Source organism: Accipiter gentilis, chromosome 3 (genome assembly GCF_929443795.1).
Source record: "Accipiter gentilis chromosome 3, bAccGen1.1, whole genome shotgun sequence".
Classification (NCBI taxonomy): Eukaryota; Metazoa; Chordata; class Aves; order Accipitriformes; family Accipitridae; genus Astur; species Astur gentilis.
This window is the reverse complement of record NC_064882.1, coordinates 39,712,514-39,728,731: the sequence shown is the minus strand read 5'-3', so window position 1 is coordinate 39,728,731 and position 16,218 is coordinate 39,712,514. Positions and strand designations below refer to the sequence as shown.

General features: G+C 38.3%; 1 protein-coding gene and 1 non-coding gene across 5 annotated transcripts in view; both read left to right on the top strand.

The window, feature by feature from the left end:
- The window catches only part of NSD2 (nuclear receptor binding SET domain protein 2), a 105,025-nt gene extending 88,933 nt beyond the window's left edge, over window positions 1-16,092 (top strand). For all 4 annotated transcript variants that reach the window (XM_049797436.1, XM_049797442.1, XM_049797421.1 and 1 more), the window contains 12 exons: window positions 353-476; window positions 1,530-1,730; window positions 2,425-2,604; window positions 3,684-3,840; window positions 5,159-5,364; window positions 5,815-5,918; window positions 6,187-6,456; window positions 6,552-6,668; window positions 8,478-8,619; window positions 9,346-9,452; window positions 11,075-11,279; window positions 12,199-16,092. In XM_049797436.1, the coding sequence (XP_049653393.1) occupies window positions 353-476; window positions 1,530-1,730; window positions 2,425-2,604; window positions 3,684-3,840; window positions 5,159-5,364; window positions 5,815-5,918; window positions 6,187-6,456; window positions 6,552-6,668; window positions 8,478-8,619; window positions 9,346-9,452; window positions 11,075-11,279; window positions 12,199-12,467 (2,082 nt within the window). In that variant the 3' untranslated portion in view covers window positions 12,468-16,092. The remainder of the gene's footprint in view (window positions 1-352; window positions 477-1,529; window positions 1,731-2,424; window positions 2,605-3,683; window positions 3,841-5,158; window positions 5,365-5,814; window positions 5,919-6,186; window positions 6,457-6,551; window positions 6,669-8,477; window positions 8,620-9,345; window positions 9,453-11,074; window positions 11,280-12,198) is intronic.
- On the top strand, window positions 8,203-8,333 carry LOC126037570 (small Cajal body-specific RNA 23). The gene has a single exon (XR_007505751.1). It is a non-coding gene; the product is annotated as a small Cajal body-specific RNA 23 (non-coding RNA).
- Window positions 16,093-16,218: the final 126 nt, after the last annotated feature.

The following is a 16,218-nucleotide window of genomic DNA, read 5'->3' as shown; positions in this document are numbered from 1 at the left end:
CCGTTTGCCAAGGAAAAGGAAAATAAGGATGCTTTTTAACCCTACTCAGATGCATCAGTGTGCTCAGGGAAAATTTCTTAAAGCTTTTTTCTTTTCCTTTTTTTCTGTCAGATTGTATTTACTCAAGAACGGTGGTTCTATGAGTGATATTTCTAGCGGTTTAATGATTCTTATTACCTGTTTCGACTGGAAGCTAGGGCGTGTGATGGTGTTCGTAAAATTATCTTGTTAAATTTGATTTCAACAACGGGAAAAGAGATTTTGAGGAGCAATATATGAAAAGGAATAAAGAAAACAGTTTTTTCCACATATGAACTTTTCTTTAACATTCAATGCCTTTGTGTTGTAAAAGCTGTGTGAAAAAACAGGTGATCTCCTGCTGTGTGAAGGACTTTGCTATCGAGCATTTCATGTAAGCTGCCTTGGGCTCTCTGGAAGACCTGCAGGAAAATTCATTTGTAGTGAATGTACATCAGGCAAGTTTGTCGCTTTCTATTAATAAAAAAAAAAAAAAAAAAACAAAAAAAGTTGTAGTTTTCCCATACGTTATTCTAGAAGATCCTCCTGGACAAAGTATTTATCTTTGGAGAAACCATGTTTATCCTATGGTGCCTGGCAGGGTGGGAGTTCATGTAGTACTATTAAGCGTGCCATGTTTTAGAAAGCTGACTCTGTTTTCAGTGAGAACTCTCTTGCAACTTGGCTGATTTAGTCTGAATTCCATTGCCTTAATAATTGCAGAATATTTGTTCTCTGAGTACAATTACAGATTAGATTTTAAGTCCGTCACAAAGAATTAAGAAATCCTAGGGAAAAAAAACAGCAACTGAAACGTTTAAGTCCTTTTTCCGTCCTTTGTGTGTCTGTATCAATCTTTTGCTTTTCCTATTAAAAGACTACCTTATTGCTATTAATTTCATTTGCTTTTAATCCTATAATAACTGCTTGGAAGTTCTTCATCTTAAAACTTTACATAAAAGATTTGCGTTCTTGCTTATAAGCTCGGTCCAGTACACGTGGTAGACCTTGTTGGAGCAAGGCTGCTTCAAAGTAAAGCTGTTCCAAGCGGTCCAGAGAGAAGATTAGAGGATGCTTGTCTTTGGTTTGTGGACCTACTTCAAATTTCACAGGATCACAGACAACCCGTCACCCCATTTCATTGCTTTAAAAAAAAAAAAAAAAAAAGAAGAAATTCAGAGTCATCCTGGCGTACTGAGGCTTATAAATAAGAACGTAAAAGCAGATCAGTGAGGCTTTGGGTGTTGTGTACACTTCAACTGCAATGGGTTTGCATTGTAACTTTATTTCATCTGTATCTGAGCAGATTAGTATGTGACACTAAAGAGTTAAAGCAAAAAAGATTGCTGCATCAAATCATAGAATCTGATTTGAGTTTGTTTCAAAAAAACCCAAAAACACAACAAAAGCAACTCCCCCATGCATAATAAAAACTCACAAGAGAAGCATTTTAAATTCACGTGTTTGGATGAAAAATCAGTTACATTATTTTTATTACTTTTTGCCACTAGGTGTGCATACGTGTTTTGTGTGTAAAGAGAGAAAGGCAGATGTGAAACGCTGTGTCGTATCCCACTGCGGAAAATTCTACCATGAAGCTTGTGTGAAAAAATTTCATCTTACTGTGTTTGAGAACAGGGGGTTTCGATGTCCTCTCCACAGCTGCCTAAGTTGTCATGTCAGTAACCCCTCACATCCACGAATTTCAAAAGGTAGTTTCATTTTACGTTTCTATGACTGATCAATTAAGTCTGTGTATGATATGTTAAGGTAAGGAATCTGTCCATTTAATAGCTGCTAGCTGCAATTTTTCAGGCATGCATGGACTACTGATTGATTCAGAATTTTTAAAAAAATAATAATTGAATCATTTTAGTCAACATTAGTATTTACTTGTGTTCTTGTTTTTTAACTAGCTTTCAATTACCTATAGTTAACCATGTTTTCTTCTCCAAAGAGGATGAAATCTCAAATGCATGTATGATGAGGAGAGACGGGCTGAGCACAGTGAGGGCAAGACCTGTGAATGTACAAATACTGCAGCAAAGCTCGCCGAATGTGGAGACATTTGATTCTGTGCATATTTTTAGCTTTGGGCAACATCTGTAGACAAAATTGCATGACTGAGGAAAGCTTGTCTACCCCGGTGTACATAGTTAAAGCCTTCACATTATATTATATAAATATTCTTATTATAAATACTATAGTGCTTTAAATTCAGCGTAGGGTTCTTTAAAAACCTTTGTTAATTCAGTGTTGTTGCTAAATGCATATATGCAGACTGAAAACATAATTGATATATTTTTGAGTGTTTATAGGCTACCTCAGGCAGTACTACCATTTTTTAGGTCAAATAATAAATCAGTTTTGTTCAAAAATAACATGGCAGTGTTCTGCTTTTGCTAGGAAAGATGATGCGTTGTGTTCGCTGTCCTGTTGCATACCATGCTGGAGACGTTTGCATTGCTGCGGGATGTGCAGTCATCGCTTCCAACAGCATTGTTTGTACGAATCATTTCACTGCCATGAAAGGAAAAAGTCATCATGCGCATGTCAATGTGAGCTGGTGCTTTGTGTGTTCAAAAGGTAAACTGATGTAAAACTCTTTTCATAAATGCAGCATCAAAACGTTTTATTCTTCAATTTACATTTTATTTTACTAATCTGTTTATAGAAAATAATTAGAAATGTGGCATATTAAGTCAGATTCTGTTAGATATAGAAATAACTTCAGGTTGGCTCCTGCTGCTTCAAGTTTTTGAGTATCCTTTTTTTGCAGATATAATTTATTAAGAAACGTTTTTACTTGGACTTTGTCCAGCAACCAGAAGCCTGATTTAATTCTTTACCAGAGACAAGTAATGAGAAGCATTTCTCTATTCTTTCCCATGTTGAATATACTGAAGCTTTTTGTATTTCTTTATTGTTAATACATAATATTAAAACATAAATATTTTAAGAGTTGCTTTTAGTTTAGCAGCAGACAGTAAATTGAATCAGTATTAGTTGTTGCTGGGAGTGCCACTAATTAAGGGTGTTTTGGTTTATATTGTACAATAAATTTATTTCTTACTGAGAACCACAAAATGCATAGTGCTGATTAAACTGTAGCAGTGAAAGTTTACCTGATTTGTTAACAAATTAACATGCAGCATAGCAGCTTTTAAGCTGCAGCAAACATTCCACTTGGTAATTCATGGAACAAACCAACAGCCTCATTCCTTCTCCCTCCAGGAAAAAAAAAAAAAAAAAAAAAAAAAAAGAGAAATCTGCTGTTAAAATTTTGCATACAGTGAAATATTAATATATATTAAACTATGTTAAATATATTGTAGTCATTAAAGTAAAACAAAGTAATTATAATTTGCGGTGCACTATTCTGGCTTTTTTATCGCTAGCTTGCTTGTTATGTTGTATGTATTACTAATCTGAGTCTGCCAGGCATTCAAATTAGTAAGGATCTTTTGGGTTTTGTACACAATGAAACGACATGTATTTGTTGCAGGCCAGCATGTTTTAACTATTTATTTTCTAACTGAACCTACCACATGTGTATCGCACTGCTTTGAACCTGGTTGGAATGCAAAACTTTTATTTTTGTCTTGATGTTTTTCAACCTTTTTTTTCTTTCTTTCTTTTTTTCTTTCTTTTTTTTTTCTCTGAAGGAGGAAGCTTGTTATGCTGCGAGTCATGTCCTGCAGCGTTTCACCCAGACTGTTTAAACATTGAAATGCCAGATGGGAGCTGGTACTGCAATGACTGCAGGGCGGGAAAGAAGCTCCATTTCCAGGATATTATTTGGGTTAAACTGGGAAATTACAGGTCTGATGAAGGGATTTATTCTGTTTTACGATACTGACATGTTTAATTAAGGATCATACAATTGGTTTCTTCTGTCGGCCCTTCCTGCTGCACGTATATTTCTCATTCCTCTGTGAACTAGGGACCCCTTGCAAAATTCAGGTTCAAAGACTCATAGCTTCACTGTTGCTTTCGGCCAAGGCATTACCCATACAGGACTCCTCCTAGTCTTCTGACATCTGCTTCCAGTGTGTGAGCCTTCAACCCCTTTTGTTTCAGAGATCTCTTCAAATAATTAAGCTGGTATAACTTGTAATTGGCTAAATTACTACCTTGCAGGCTGGGAGATAAGTCACTCAGGTTGTCAGTGTTTTACACTTCATTGAGATTTGAGTGAGATAAAGGTGGGTGGGGTTTACCCTAGAAAGCATTAATAGCTATTATCTGCTGTCTCTTGATCTTTGACGATTACAGTGATTGCAGGCCTTGTTAAAGATGTTTTTGCTAACCAGATGCAAGGAGCTTTATGTCTGTGCTTATTTTGCAGGCTGTCAAAAGTCCCACAGATTTGAGTGTCAGGCTTTCCTTTCCTAGTCCTGTCTTCTCGCATTGTCTAGTGAGTGGGGGGAGGAAAGGATTTTAAATCCACTTGGGTCTTGGAAATAATAATCAGTTACTGCTGTTGTCATGGTTTAACCCCAGCCAGCAACTAAGCACCACGCAGCCGCTCGCTCACTTCCCCCCCACCCAGTGGGATGGAGGAGAAAATCAGGAAAAGAAGTAAAACTCTGGGTTGAGATAAGAACAGTTTAATAAGAAAAGAAGAAACTAATAATGATATCACTAATAAAATGACAGCAGTAATAATAAAAGGATTGGAATATGCAAATGATGCACAGTGCCATTGCTCACCACCCGCCGACTGACACCCAGTTAGTCCCCAAGCAGCGATCCCCCCGCCCCCACTCCCCCCAGTTTATATACTGGGCATGACATCCCATGGTATGGAATACCCCTTTGGCCAGTTGGGGTCAGCTGCCCTGGCTGTGTCCCCTCCCAGCTTCTTGTGCCCCTCCAGCCTTCTCGCTGGCTGGGCATCAGAAGCTGAAAAATCCCTTAATCTAAACACTACTTGGCAACAACTGAAAACGTCAGTGTGTTATCAACATTCTTCTCATACCTAGCTCAAAAACATAGCACTGTACCAGCTACTAGGGAACAATTAACTCTATCCCAGTTGGAACCAGAACAGCTATTTAGGGTGATTTTGTTAAAGTCCCTCTTGCAAAAAGAGCTTGACTGAAACGCTGTATTTTTTTTATTTGTACTTCTGTGCTAGATGGTGGCCTGCAGAAGTTTGCCATCCGAAAAACGTTCCCCCAAATATCCAGAAAATGAAGCATGAAATCGGAGAATTTCCTGTGTTTTTCTTTGGTTCTAAGGATTACTATTGGACGCACCAAGCACGGGTGTTCCCTTATATGGAGGGAGACAGAGGGAGTAGATACCAGGGGATCAAAGGAATTGGAAAAGTCTTCAAAAATGGTACGTAGCTATAAGTAAACAAAAATAATCTTGTGATATGCATGCTTTACTTTCTTCACACATAGCCTTGGGTCTGGTTTTGTACATTTGTTTTACAAGATTGAACTTAAAAAAATGTTTTGGTGTCCTGGGCAGCAGTCACTATTACTAACTTCGAATGAAAGCATTATTTTCATGGCTTGTAGAAGCCTAGCATCTAATGGGAATTATTTCTGATGCTTTTTCATTTCCAGAAAGGAAATGATGGGTGTAACTGGGAGACAGAAAGGGTAGGATTGATACATTTGTTAAGAGCATTAACACTCCAGAAGCATTCTTTGCAAGAAAATTGAATGGTGGGACTAGGAGGTAGAAGGCTATTCTTTGTTTAACACACATGGGAATGAGCAAGTCAACTTGAGGAAGTAATCCTCTTGCTAGAATTTCTGTTGATACAACAATCTTTTTTAGCTTTGCAAGAAGCTGAAGCTCGATTTCGAGAAATAAAGCTACAGCGAGAAGCCAAAGAAACCCAAGAAAGTGAACGTAAACCTCCACCATACAAGCATATTAAGGTAAAGTTTGAGGAAATTACATTGGATACTCAAAGGTCTAAGCCAGCACTGGAGAGGAAGAGCCGAGTGGTGAGATGGGGAGGAGAGGTTGTAATGATGTGCTGGTGACTGTGCTTTTACAGGCATGAGATGATGAAATTTTGCTTCCATTGGAACATCTAGCGTTGCAAAAACAAATTAACAGTATTACAGTAACCACTGCACTAACTCTTAGAATAAATTCAAATGTTTTAAAGTGATATTTGAACAATTTTAACGTATTGTGCAGGTGAACAAACCTTGTGGTAAAGTGCAGATATATACTGCTGACATTTCTGAGATTCCCAAGTGCAACTGCAAACCCACGGATGAAAACCCTTGTGGCTTTGATTCTGAGTGCCTAAATAGGATGCTGATGTACGAATGCCATCCACAAGTTTGTCCAGCGGGAGAACGGTGCCAAAATCAGTGCTTTACAAAACGTCAATACCCTGAGACAAAGATCATCAAAACTGATGGGAAAGGTTGGGGTCTGGTCGCTAAGAGGGACATTAAAAAGGTATGAATCATTCTTGCCTAGAAAAGAATTGGTGACTTGTGATGTTGTTTGTGGGTTTGGTATATACTTTACTAGTGATACCTGGTATCTTTCAGGGAGAGTTTGTGAATGAGTATGTTGGTGAGCTGATTGATGAAGAGGAATGTATGGCAAGAATCAAATATGCACATGAAAATGACATTACCCACTTCTATATGCTTACTATTGATAAGGTAGAGTATGTTACTTTTTTCCCCATTGTTTAATTATAACATTATTTTGATCTCTTTTCCTTCTGTTGATCACCTTTGTATGACACTCTGCTACCTTTGAAATTCCAGTTTTAAATATTCGCATTGTTGTATCTTCTGTGCCTGCTTGCTCCATTCTATATATATATATATATAAAATGCCTCTTATTAGTTCTAACTGCGTGACGTAATAAAGTATATATTAAGGCCTATAAATTGTGCTTTGTTGCTTGAAATCAAGTACGGCAAAAGTATTTAACTGCCTAGTCTTAAAAGGAAGTATGAAGTTTTGGGAAATGGTAATGATACAGGTGAAGGAATTACTGTTAGCAGTCCTTTTACTAAAATTTCAACAACAACAAAACAATTGTCACTTGAGAGTGGTGTGGAATGTAGTTGTGAGGCTGTGTCCTACATTGGGCATTTAATCTTTTTTGCAACTATCTGTCCCTTTCTTTGTTTTACTGCAAGACTGGGCTTGTGCTTTTGTAGAAACTCTTTTCTGAAAGCACTGTCTGCATTAGTAGCCAGCCAGTACTCCACAAATTGATTCTGCAGCAAATTAATCCAGCACATTAATTAATGCAGCATATTAATCCAGCATCTGTGGTTCTGTGTGCACACCTCTGAGTATTTTGTTCCTGAGAAGGGGAAGAAAGGGGAGAACCCAGACAGCAGGGGGTATTGATAATATATATTATATTGCTTCATTCCCCAAACAGCTACTTAGGAGAAAAACAAGAGTTGGCTGTCAGTCCTGCATATTTTTTCAGTCCTAATCACCTTTCTTTTGCCTGAGACTGTACTGCTCCGTATTTCCACAGCTACTGTTTTCATTAGTCCTGTAACACGGGAGCTCCTGCACAGGAGTTATCACCTGAGAATGATGAAACCGTGTTCCTCTGAATACTTAAGTTTCTCACCCCTCTGCTAAACTGACATACAATGTCAGTGCGTTAAATATCTGAACTGAACGTGTTTGACTTGCCGTAGTTAATAAATGCTCATTGTGGTTCTATCTTGCAAAAATTATGAGGCTGAGCTGCACGTGCAGTTAGAGTGGCTAGATGTATGTCCACATAGTCATGACAATCATACATGTGCGTTATAAAAATGAGTTAGAAGGAAACTATGATACTATTTCATAAATAAGCAAAGCTTTCTTAAGCAGCTCTGCAAAGGAACGCAGTTCTGGCTATTTCAAGACTTTATTTTATTTTGTTAATGTCTGATATGTTTAATGGAGATAGAAATTAAAAGGCAATTGTGTGTAGGGATGGGATTTTTTAGTTTACCAAGAGCTTGTTTTTGTTTAAACCAGGCTGATTTGGGGAAAGCAAGCTGGTGAGAAACTGGTAATATCTGCAAGTAATCATGCAGTGACTTGGTAAATATTGTAAAGCACGGTATTTGTAAATGCGTCACAGCTTTGTGAATGCAAAGTAAAAGGTAAATGGACTGAGTTTGAGTTCTGAGGCTTTCTGGAGGGAGGGGGTTCTTTAATATGACCACCACAGTGCTCACAAGAACACTTATCCTGCCGTGTGGCTACGATGGGTTCTGGGAAAATGTGAGCTAGAGCACAAGTATTGCTTTGGGAGTGTCACATTCCAGGCCACATGAGACACTACAGTTTTCAATACAACATATACCATCGGTTTGCTTGTGTGCTTCTGGGTAGCAACACCATGTCTGTTTTGAACGCAACCACTGAAAGAATTTATGGAAATTTTTGTGTGTGTGTGAGAGGGGGAGAAAAAACATTCATTCTGTTGCTCGTTTGATCCCCAGGACCGTATTATTGATGCTGGCCCCAAAGGAAACTATTCTCGATTTATGAATCACAGCTGCCAACCAAATTGTGAAACTCTAAAATGGACAGTAAATGGAGACACTCGTGTCGGCCTGTTTGCTGTGTGCGATATTCCTGCAGGTATATCAGCTTATGTTGGTTTTGGTTTAATACCCTAAGTTAAACCTTTTGCACAGTTATGAGTGGGATGGTCATGGATTAACTGATTCAGTGCAAATATTTTTGTAGAGAACTCAGCACACGGAAGAGATGCTTTGTGATCTGCCTTTAATGTTTCTTAATAGTGAGTCCCATGGCTGCTTTTTCTTGCTTGCTTCTAAGGGAACACCAAAGAGCCCCTTAGTTAGTATCCTTGCATTCACTTCATGTTGTAGAGCATAGTTTTTGGTTTAGAGATCTCTAATAGTGCTAATGCATCTTTTCAAGTGAAGATAATAAGCTTAAGGAGTGGATGTAGGAGGCTGTTTAAAAGTATGTATGTTCTGGTTTGTGTACACACATGCACACACATGTATCTATCTATCTGTAGCTCTTTCTAGCTGTATAGATACATAGATATATATATAACATGTGTGTGTAGACCAGACACATGCACAGCTTTGTGAAGTCAAACCAATTTATTTTAAAATGTAATTGCATAGACATCATGCTGTGCTGGCATCTAGTTTATCATTGTCGGTGCTTATGAGCAGTAAAGAGGGGAGGGGGAAAATCTTACGATAATAGATCAGCAAGCAAGTACAAAACCAGAAGACAGATAATGAAACCTTTTTTTGTCTGTAATAATTTTGATAGACTTTGTTACCTTGTCCTTCATAATGAAAGGGTATGTCTTCTCTCACTCAGGGACAGAGCTGACTTTTAATTACAACCTCGACTGTCTGGGCAATGAAAAAACAGTCTGCAAATGTGGTGCCCCAAACTGCAGTGGATTTCTTGGGGACAGACCAAAGGCAAGTAATATATCAAGAGATTTTGAAGGTGTCTTGTCGACTAGCCTTGTTTTTTCTTTTGGAGTATGTGTTGGTGGACCAGTTTTATGTTATGATAAGGGTTAATGCTGCTTGAACGGAGGCTAGCTGTCCTCTGAGGAAAAAGCTTACTGTTTGCCTTGCTGGGAAGATGGAAACATTCTTTTGCCAAATATAACCTCGGTGCTAAACAATACATTTTTATGCTGTAATAGTAAGCAGGTGATACTGGGTTTGGGAACACCCTAAAATATTTTCTCCCGCTTTCTCCTATGAGAAATTAATTACTTTGGGTCCTGAATAAGAAATACTGCTAGCTACTGGTGCTAGCTTCTGGAATCAAAAGCGTATTAAAAAAGGGGTTGCAGAAGGAATAACCTTCCCTGTCCTGTTTGAAGTATGGGGAGGGGGAAGGGTCACAGGAGCTAGGAACTGACTAATAACGAGCCTAACTATAGTCAGTGAGATTGTTCTGACATTGCAGTTTATATTTCCCCCATCTAAACCGTAAAGTATGATTCTTTCGTTAAGATTTGTTAAAAAAAAATCAGTTGAACTGAAGAATAAAAAATGGTGAGTTTTGAATGATACCAAATTACATCAAGAAATGACCTGTATGATTCATGTCAGGTTAATGTAAAACCCATAATCCAGCAGAAGTTGATGGGGCTTCCTGAAGGGCTGGCATGGGAGTGTGAGGGAAGGCACAAGTACATTGCCAAGAGAAAAAAAATCTCACCTGTGGATGTAGAAAGGCTGCACCTTCATGCTGTCTTTCACACTGCTCAGTATCAGGCACTTCAGAGGGTAGACTTAAAATTTCCAGAATTCGCATAGCAGGTTTTTGTTAAGGGATGGGCTCAGTGAGGTTTCACATAAGCTGGTGATCAATTTCCGCAGACAGCCATGAAGAAATGAAATGTTACAGTTCAGTTTTGCAGAGCTGTCTGCATTGGTAGATAGAATGGGCTAATTTTAAAGAAAGTAGGCAATGATCACTGGGGTAAGGGGGAGGGAATGATGGTAGGGATGTTGAAAAAACACCCAGAATGAATTTTATATAATTTGGTGAAGGAGAGTTGGAAGTGCAAGCAGCAGAATGTCAGACTGAAATAGGGATAAGGTTTGGTATATTTTTTTTCTAGCATTATGGGCACAGCTACAGTTCCTGAAATTCTGCTGTCTGTTCCTCAAAGAGAAGTAGAGGCTGGTTTTAGTAATTCCAGCATGAGTATACACAACTGGAAGAGAAAAATGGATGTTGAAGTGAAGTGATTGGTGGTGCAAAAACAAAATGAGGGTAAATTGGCCACAAGTAGATTAGACTGGAAATTGGAAAACCTTTTCTCAGTGCTAAGAAAGTAGAAGAGCTTTTCAGTAGGAAGGGATTGTAGGGACAAGATCTGGTTTCAGATGACTATTCCCAAGGGGCAGTGTGGTTTCATTGTCAACACAGATAGGTGTGGTGAGGCATTGGACATGGCTGCACCAAGTCAAATTTTTGCCTGGCACAGTCTGCCAGACATGCCAGCAGTTTTGCTAGGCTGTCCAATTTTTTTCCATTGCAAAACTGGCATTTACAGATTTGCATCTTACTCTTTTAGAATTCTTCCACTAATGCCTCAGAAGAAAAAGGCAAAAAGACCAAAAAGAGAACACGGAGACGCAGAACGAAAAATGAAGGGAAGAAAGAATCTGAAGATGATTGTTTCCGTTGTGGTGATGGAGGCCAGCTGGTATTGTGCGACAGGAAGTCTTGTACTAAAGCTTATCATCTCTCCTGTCTTGGTTTGGTGAAACGTCCTTTTGGTGAGTCAGCTTGCCGCTTAAACTTACGTAAATAAATAACTTGTGCAGGTACCTCACTTCTTATTGCACTGAAACCTTGTCAAGAGTGCCATCTTGAAAACATTGTTTTCGTATGGTGAAAACTTCGTTCGTGCATCATGTAGGAGCTCTTCTTGAGTATGGAGAGAAAATTATAGCCTTCCTCCTGCCTCTCTGGCAAAATGAGCCTTTTGTTTTACAAATGTAGGTAATTGAGCACACCACTCCGTAAGAGCACTGTGGCCCTGTCACAGTAAAGTTGATTATATCTAAGAAACGCATGAAGCCAGTTGAGTTCAAGCCAAAAGAATAGCAGTGGCATCTGGAACAAGGCGAGCAGGAAAATGTTAAAGGCAGCACACATTGCTGCAGTTCCAGATACCACAGGAGATACCTGGTTCCAGTCAGTCATGTCAGGTGGGATATGAAGAAGTGAAGCAGGCAAAGCCTGTTATCCCAGAAACAAGCGAAACAATGACTGGTAAGATATGCTGGGACAAATGAGCGTCCACAGGTAAAGCACACCAGCCGTCCCTGAGCAAAACTTGCAACAAACAGGTGAGCGTTGTAATGGTAGGCAGCAGTTGCCTGGGTGTTTGGATACTCTACCAGCCTACAAGTTCTGTAAAAAGCTATTGAGTAAAGCCTGAATAATTTCTTCTAGCTGGACTTGACTGCTGTACTTAAATGAGAGGATGTCAAGTCTGCTACTTACTGCTGTCAGTTGAGCTCTAGAAGTATGTTGTAGCATTTTGATTTTGAGATTAGCCCCAGTAGTTGCTGTCTCATCTTCCTTTGTCAGGAAAGTCACGCGTGGTTCAGCTGCCGTAACACAAAACTTCTTTAAAAGACGGTGACGAGTTTTCCTCCCCGCTAATGCGCTCTTTGTTTTTGATGGCAGGAAAGTGGGAGTGTCCTTGGCACCACTGTGATGTGTGTGGCAAACCGTCTGTTTCTTTCTGCCACTTCTGCCCAAATTCTTTCTGCAAGGAACACCAAGACGGGACAGTACTAAATTCTATGTTGAATGGACAGTTATGCTGCTCTGAACATGTTCTCGGGGTGGATTCTGTTGAAACTCAGAAGACTGAGAGACCCCGCAAAAAACTGAACAAGTTGAAGCCTAAGAGAAAGCAGAGGAACAGATGGATGAGAGCTGAATGCAAATAGTCATGGACTGCAGTTTCTACTGCCAACACTATCTTGTAGATAAGTTGTGAATATGACCAGGGAAGGACACAATTTTACATATATTCTGTAAAGGTTACATGGGGGGGATTGTTTTGTTTTGTTTTGTTTTGTTTTTATAAATCCACTGAGCCAACCACAGCAGTCTTCTGCTGCTTCTGCACTGATAACGAACTGCATAGTTCAGAATATTTCAGGACAAACCAAACTTATTACTCAGCATTACAGTTACACTTGAATTGTTACGAATGTAAAAGGTTCCCTCCAAAATACTTTCACGTTGGAGGTAGGGTAAAATCAAACCAGGTAGGCGTAACCATAGGTTTTTGAGGTAGTATTTGTCAACCAACAGATGTTTAAAATAGTAAGTATATCCTTGAAAGAAGTTATTAGCTCTCGAGTCCTTTTAAGTAAGAAATGGCTTCATCTGTGGTCCCAATGAGATTTGCTTGCCTTGTGTGTTTTTGAGCAAGTGCTTGAATGCCATTCATGATCCAGGTGCGTATCTCACTATAACCACACACATAACGATTTGTTTGTGCTCTTATAAAATAGCTCTCCAATGATTCTTAAACAAACATGTTTTTAAATATCCTTCCACCAAGAAATATAGTGCATGGTGGGAGAGGCACACCCTGTATCAGAGAGGGGAAATCTTACTTTGTAAGAGATTTTTTTCTATACTGTTTTTTCCTGTATTTCATTCCAGCAAAATCAAAGTCGCTTGATCTTGCAGAGCTGTACAAGTCCGGATTTAAAGGGGATATTGTCTTGCAATCTAGGCCCAATACTCCAGGATTTTTGTGTCTTAATAAAAATAAATCTTACAAAACCGATCATTTGAAAAAATTACTCGATTTTTTTTTTTTTCCCCTTAATGTCAAGCAAAACACAGAGGCAAACATTTCTTTGGAATGCTTGGAGTCCAAGCGTTACAACTTTGTGAGAATGCAAAAAATGCCCAACAAGGAACAAAAAAAACCCACCATGAATGAAACAGAAGGTGAAACTTGACTAAAGTGCAAAAACTAATTCAAAACAACTAATTAAAAGTTAAATAGATTTTTTTAAGCAGCATGTAAGGAACAATTTTAATGTGAAATTTAGCCTGACTCTCTTCCTTTTGATAAAGTTTGTATGAAACTGGCTACTCGACTTGGCAGACTGAAATTATTCTTTACTTTTTTAGGAGCTCTGCTCTCGACTCTCTTATTGCCACTGTGTTGTGTCAGCAAAGCTGTTTTGAATTCTTTGCTCCCGTTAGGTTCTCACACTTGCAGTGAGATAATTATACAAGATTTAGTATTGATGGAAATAATATTAGAACTAGGAAAAAACGGTAAAGAAAAATGTCTTTACCTGTTTTCTTCCCAGTGCATGTCATTGGTGTGTGATTAGGCAGTGTTACAAGTAAGTTTTGACTTGTGCCATTGTTATCTAGCCTATGTAAACACAATGTGCGCCTTCATGTCCATTTAGTAATTTGTGTATGTTCTAGCTTAGTTTGCCTTTAATAGTGCAGAAACTCTGTGTAGCCCTTTTGAAAATGAAGCCTTGCTATTATCATGAGAGTGTATGTTTTTTTCCAAAATATTTCTTCAGGATTTGATTGCAGATTTAGTTTTTTGAATTATCGAAATCCCCATTTGTTCCCAACGCGTAAAAACTTTGGTTTTATTAGAAGATATTAATTTAAAGAGGTTCTAAATGTAGCATTGCCTTATCCTGAACTCCTTGGTTTCCATTTTGTGACCAAACTGCTTTGTTCTTCTAGTCAATTTTTATAAACACTGTTGGAAGGTTAATTTTTTTCAAATAATTTTGAAAAAATAGCACAGTTCAAAATAGGGGGAAGTGTTACATGTTTGCATTTTTTGAAGTGGTATGCCAAGCCTTGCACTCGAGCTAAAAATCAAGATTTTTTTAATTGATTTTGAGGGAAACTTTCCCTCTGCTCTGGATACTTGTTATACCAGGACTTAAGCATAGGCCTGTGCCTAAAATCAAAACCAAAATACGATATTATGTATGTTTCTCTAATATTCGTTTGTGAGGGGAGGAAAGTGAGAATCAGGTAGTAAAGCAGAAAGATTTTCCTCATTGCTTTTAAACAAAATGAAGGAATTTGATGTCATTGGGACCATTCTTTGAATACTATACCATGTAAGGAAGGCTTTATAAGAATACCTTTAAATAAGTTATTATAAAATTTTACCTTTACATTCCATTGCTTTTATAATTTGTTAATTTTTTTAGTTGTTTTGTTGCTTTTCCCTCTTCATATATAGGTGTAACAGCTCTGGCACCCTGGAACAGTTATGCCCCAGGTCCTAAGAGGCAGATACCCACTTCCAGAAGCCACCATCTCCAATAGTTACTGGTCGGTACTGCTGCAGTAACACCATGCGTTTTAAGATCGGTCGCGGAGCCTACAACTCCCTGCCTGCCTCTCGGGTGGGCTCACAAGCACATTTAGTATGGCAGGATGCAGGACAGCCACCCGTTTTATATCTGTCTGTGGGTAAATAAAGACTTCGGCGTTCAAAGCAATCCCTCTCGGCGCTCTTTTCGTAACGTTAAACTTACACAAACAGATCTTAGCAAGTGGCTGTTGGACTTTCTGCTTCCTTCTACCTCTTCTCTGCTTTTTACTGCTCAACTCTTTGGGCCAGTGAAGGCTTGCATCAGTGAGACTGCAAACTGGGAGTTTGCTTTTGAGTTGCTAGGAATTCATTTCTTCTGCTGATCGCATACCTCGGAGATTGATCTTTAAAAGAAATGTGGATCATGTTCTCCCTTAATATGTACTGACCATGTAACCCCATGAGCTCAGCTAAGTCACGCAGGTGGTGATCTGGTAGAATTTTAGTATCTGAGTCAGGAAAGGTGGGGTTTACGTGTTTTTTTCAATGAAGGCTTCTGTACCTTTCTCCGCAGCACTGGGAATATAGGCTGAAGTTTTGTTAAAAAAAAAAAGACAACAAAAGGAAGGTTGTTTCACGGTTTTCCTTCTCCCACTGTTCAAATAGAAGGGAAAACAATCTTGAAAAATTAAGCTTTCTCATGGTGCAACTCAATACTTTTTAGCATTCAGCAGCTTGAAAAATTTTCTGTTATAAATTCATCTAAATAACATCTAAGTATGGCATATTATGTGGCATTAAATTATGTACTTAGTGCTTGCCCGTCGAAGTAGAAAGATGTCTTTCCTTTTCCAGCAAACTCTTCAAAGCTGGTACACAATAGCCAAATTCAGAATTTGTTGTTGTTTTATCACATGAGCAAGCATGGAAACAATTTTCAGTTGAATATGTTAGATGTATTTTCATACAATCTAGGAAGAATAATCAAATTAAATGTCTGTTTTGTTCAATAGCTTTGTGTTCATGGTCAGTTTTTAGTTGGTTTTTTTTAATTATTTGGAAAAGCGAAGTATCTTGAAAGAAGTATTAATGGGATTTTTCCACATTGTTGAGTCACATTATTCCATGTCTGACTGCTTGAGAAACTTCAGTGTCTTATTAAATATTAAAATTTATTCCTAGTTATTTAAAAAGTTGCTAATTCTTTTTTTGTAAAACAGCTCTATATAGTTATTTTGGGGACAATTTTTTTTCTTTAAAGAAAAAAAGTGAAATGAGACATACTAAGGAAGAGTGGTTTGGCAGCGAGGGAACTGGGTATGTTGTTCTTCCATAGTGAAAACTTACACTCCAAGACTTCCTAAGAGACC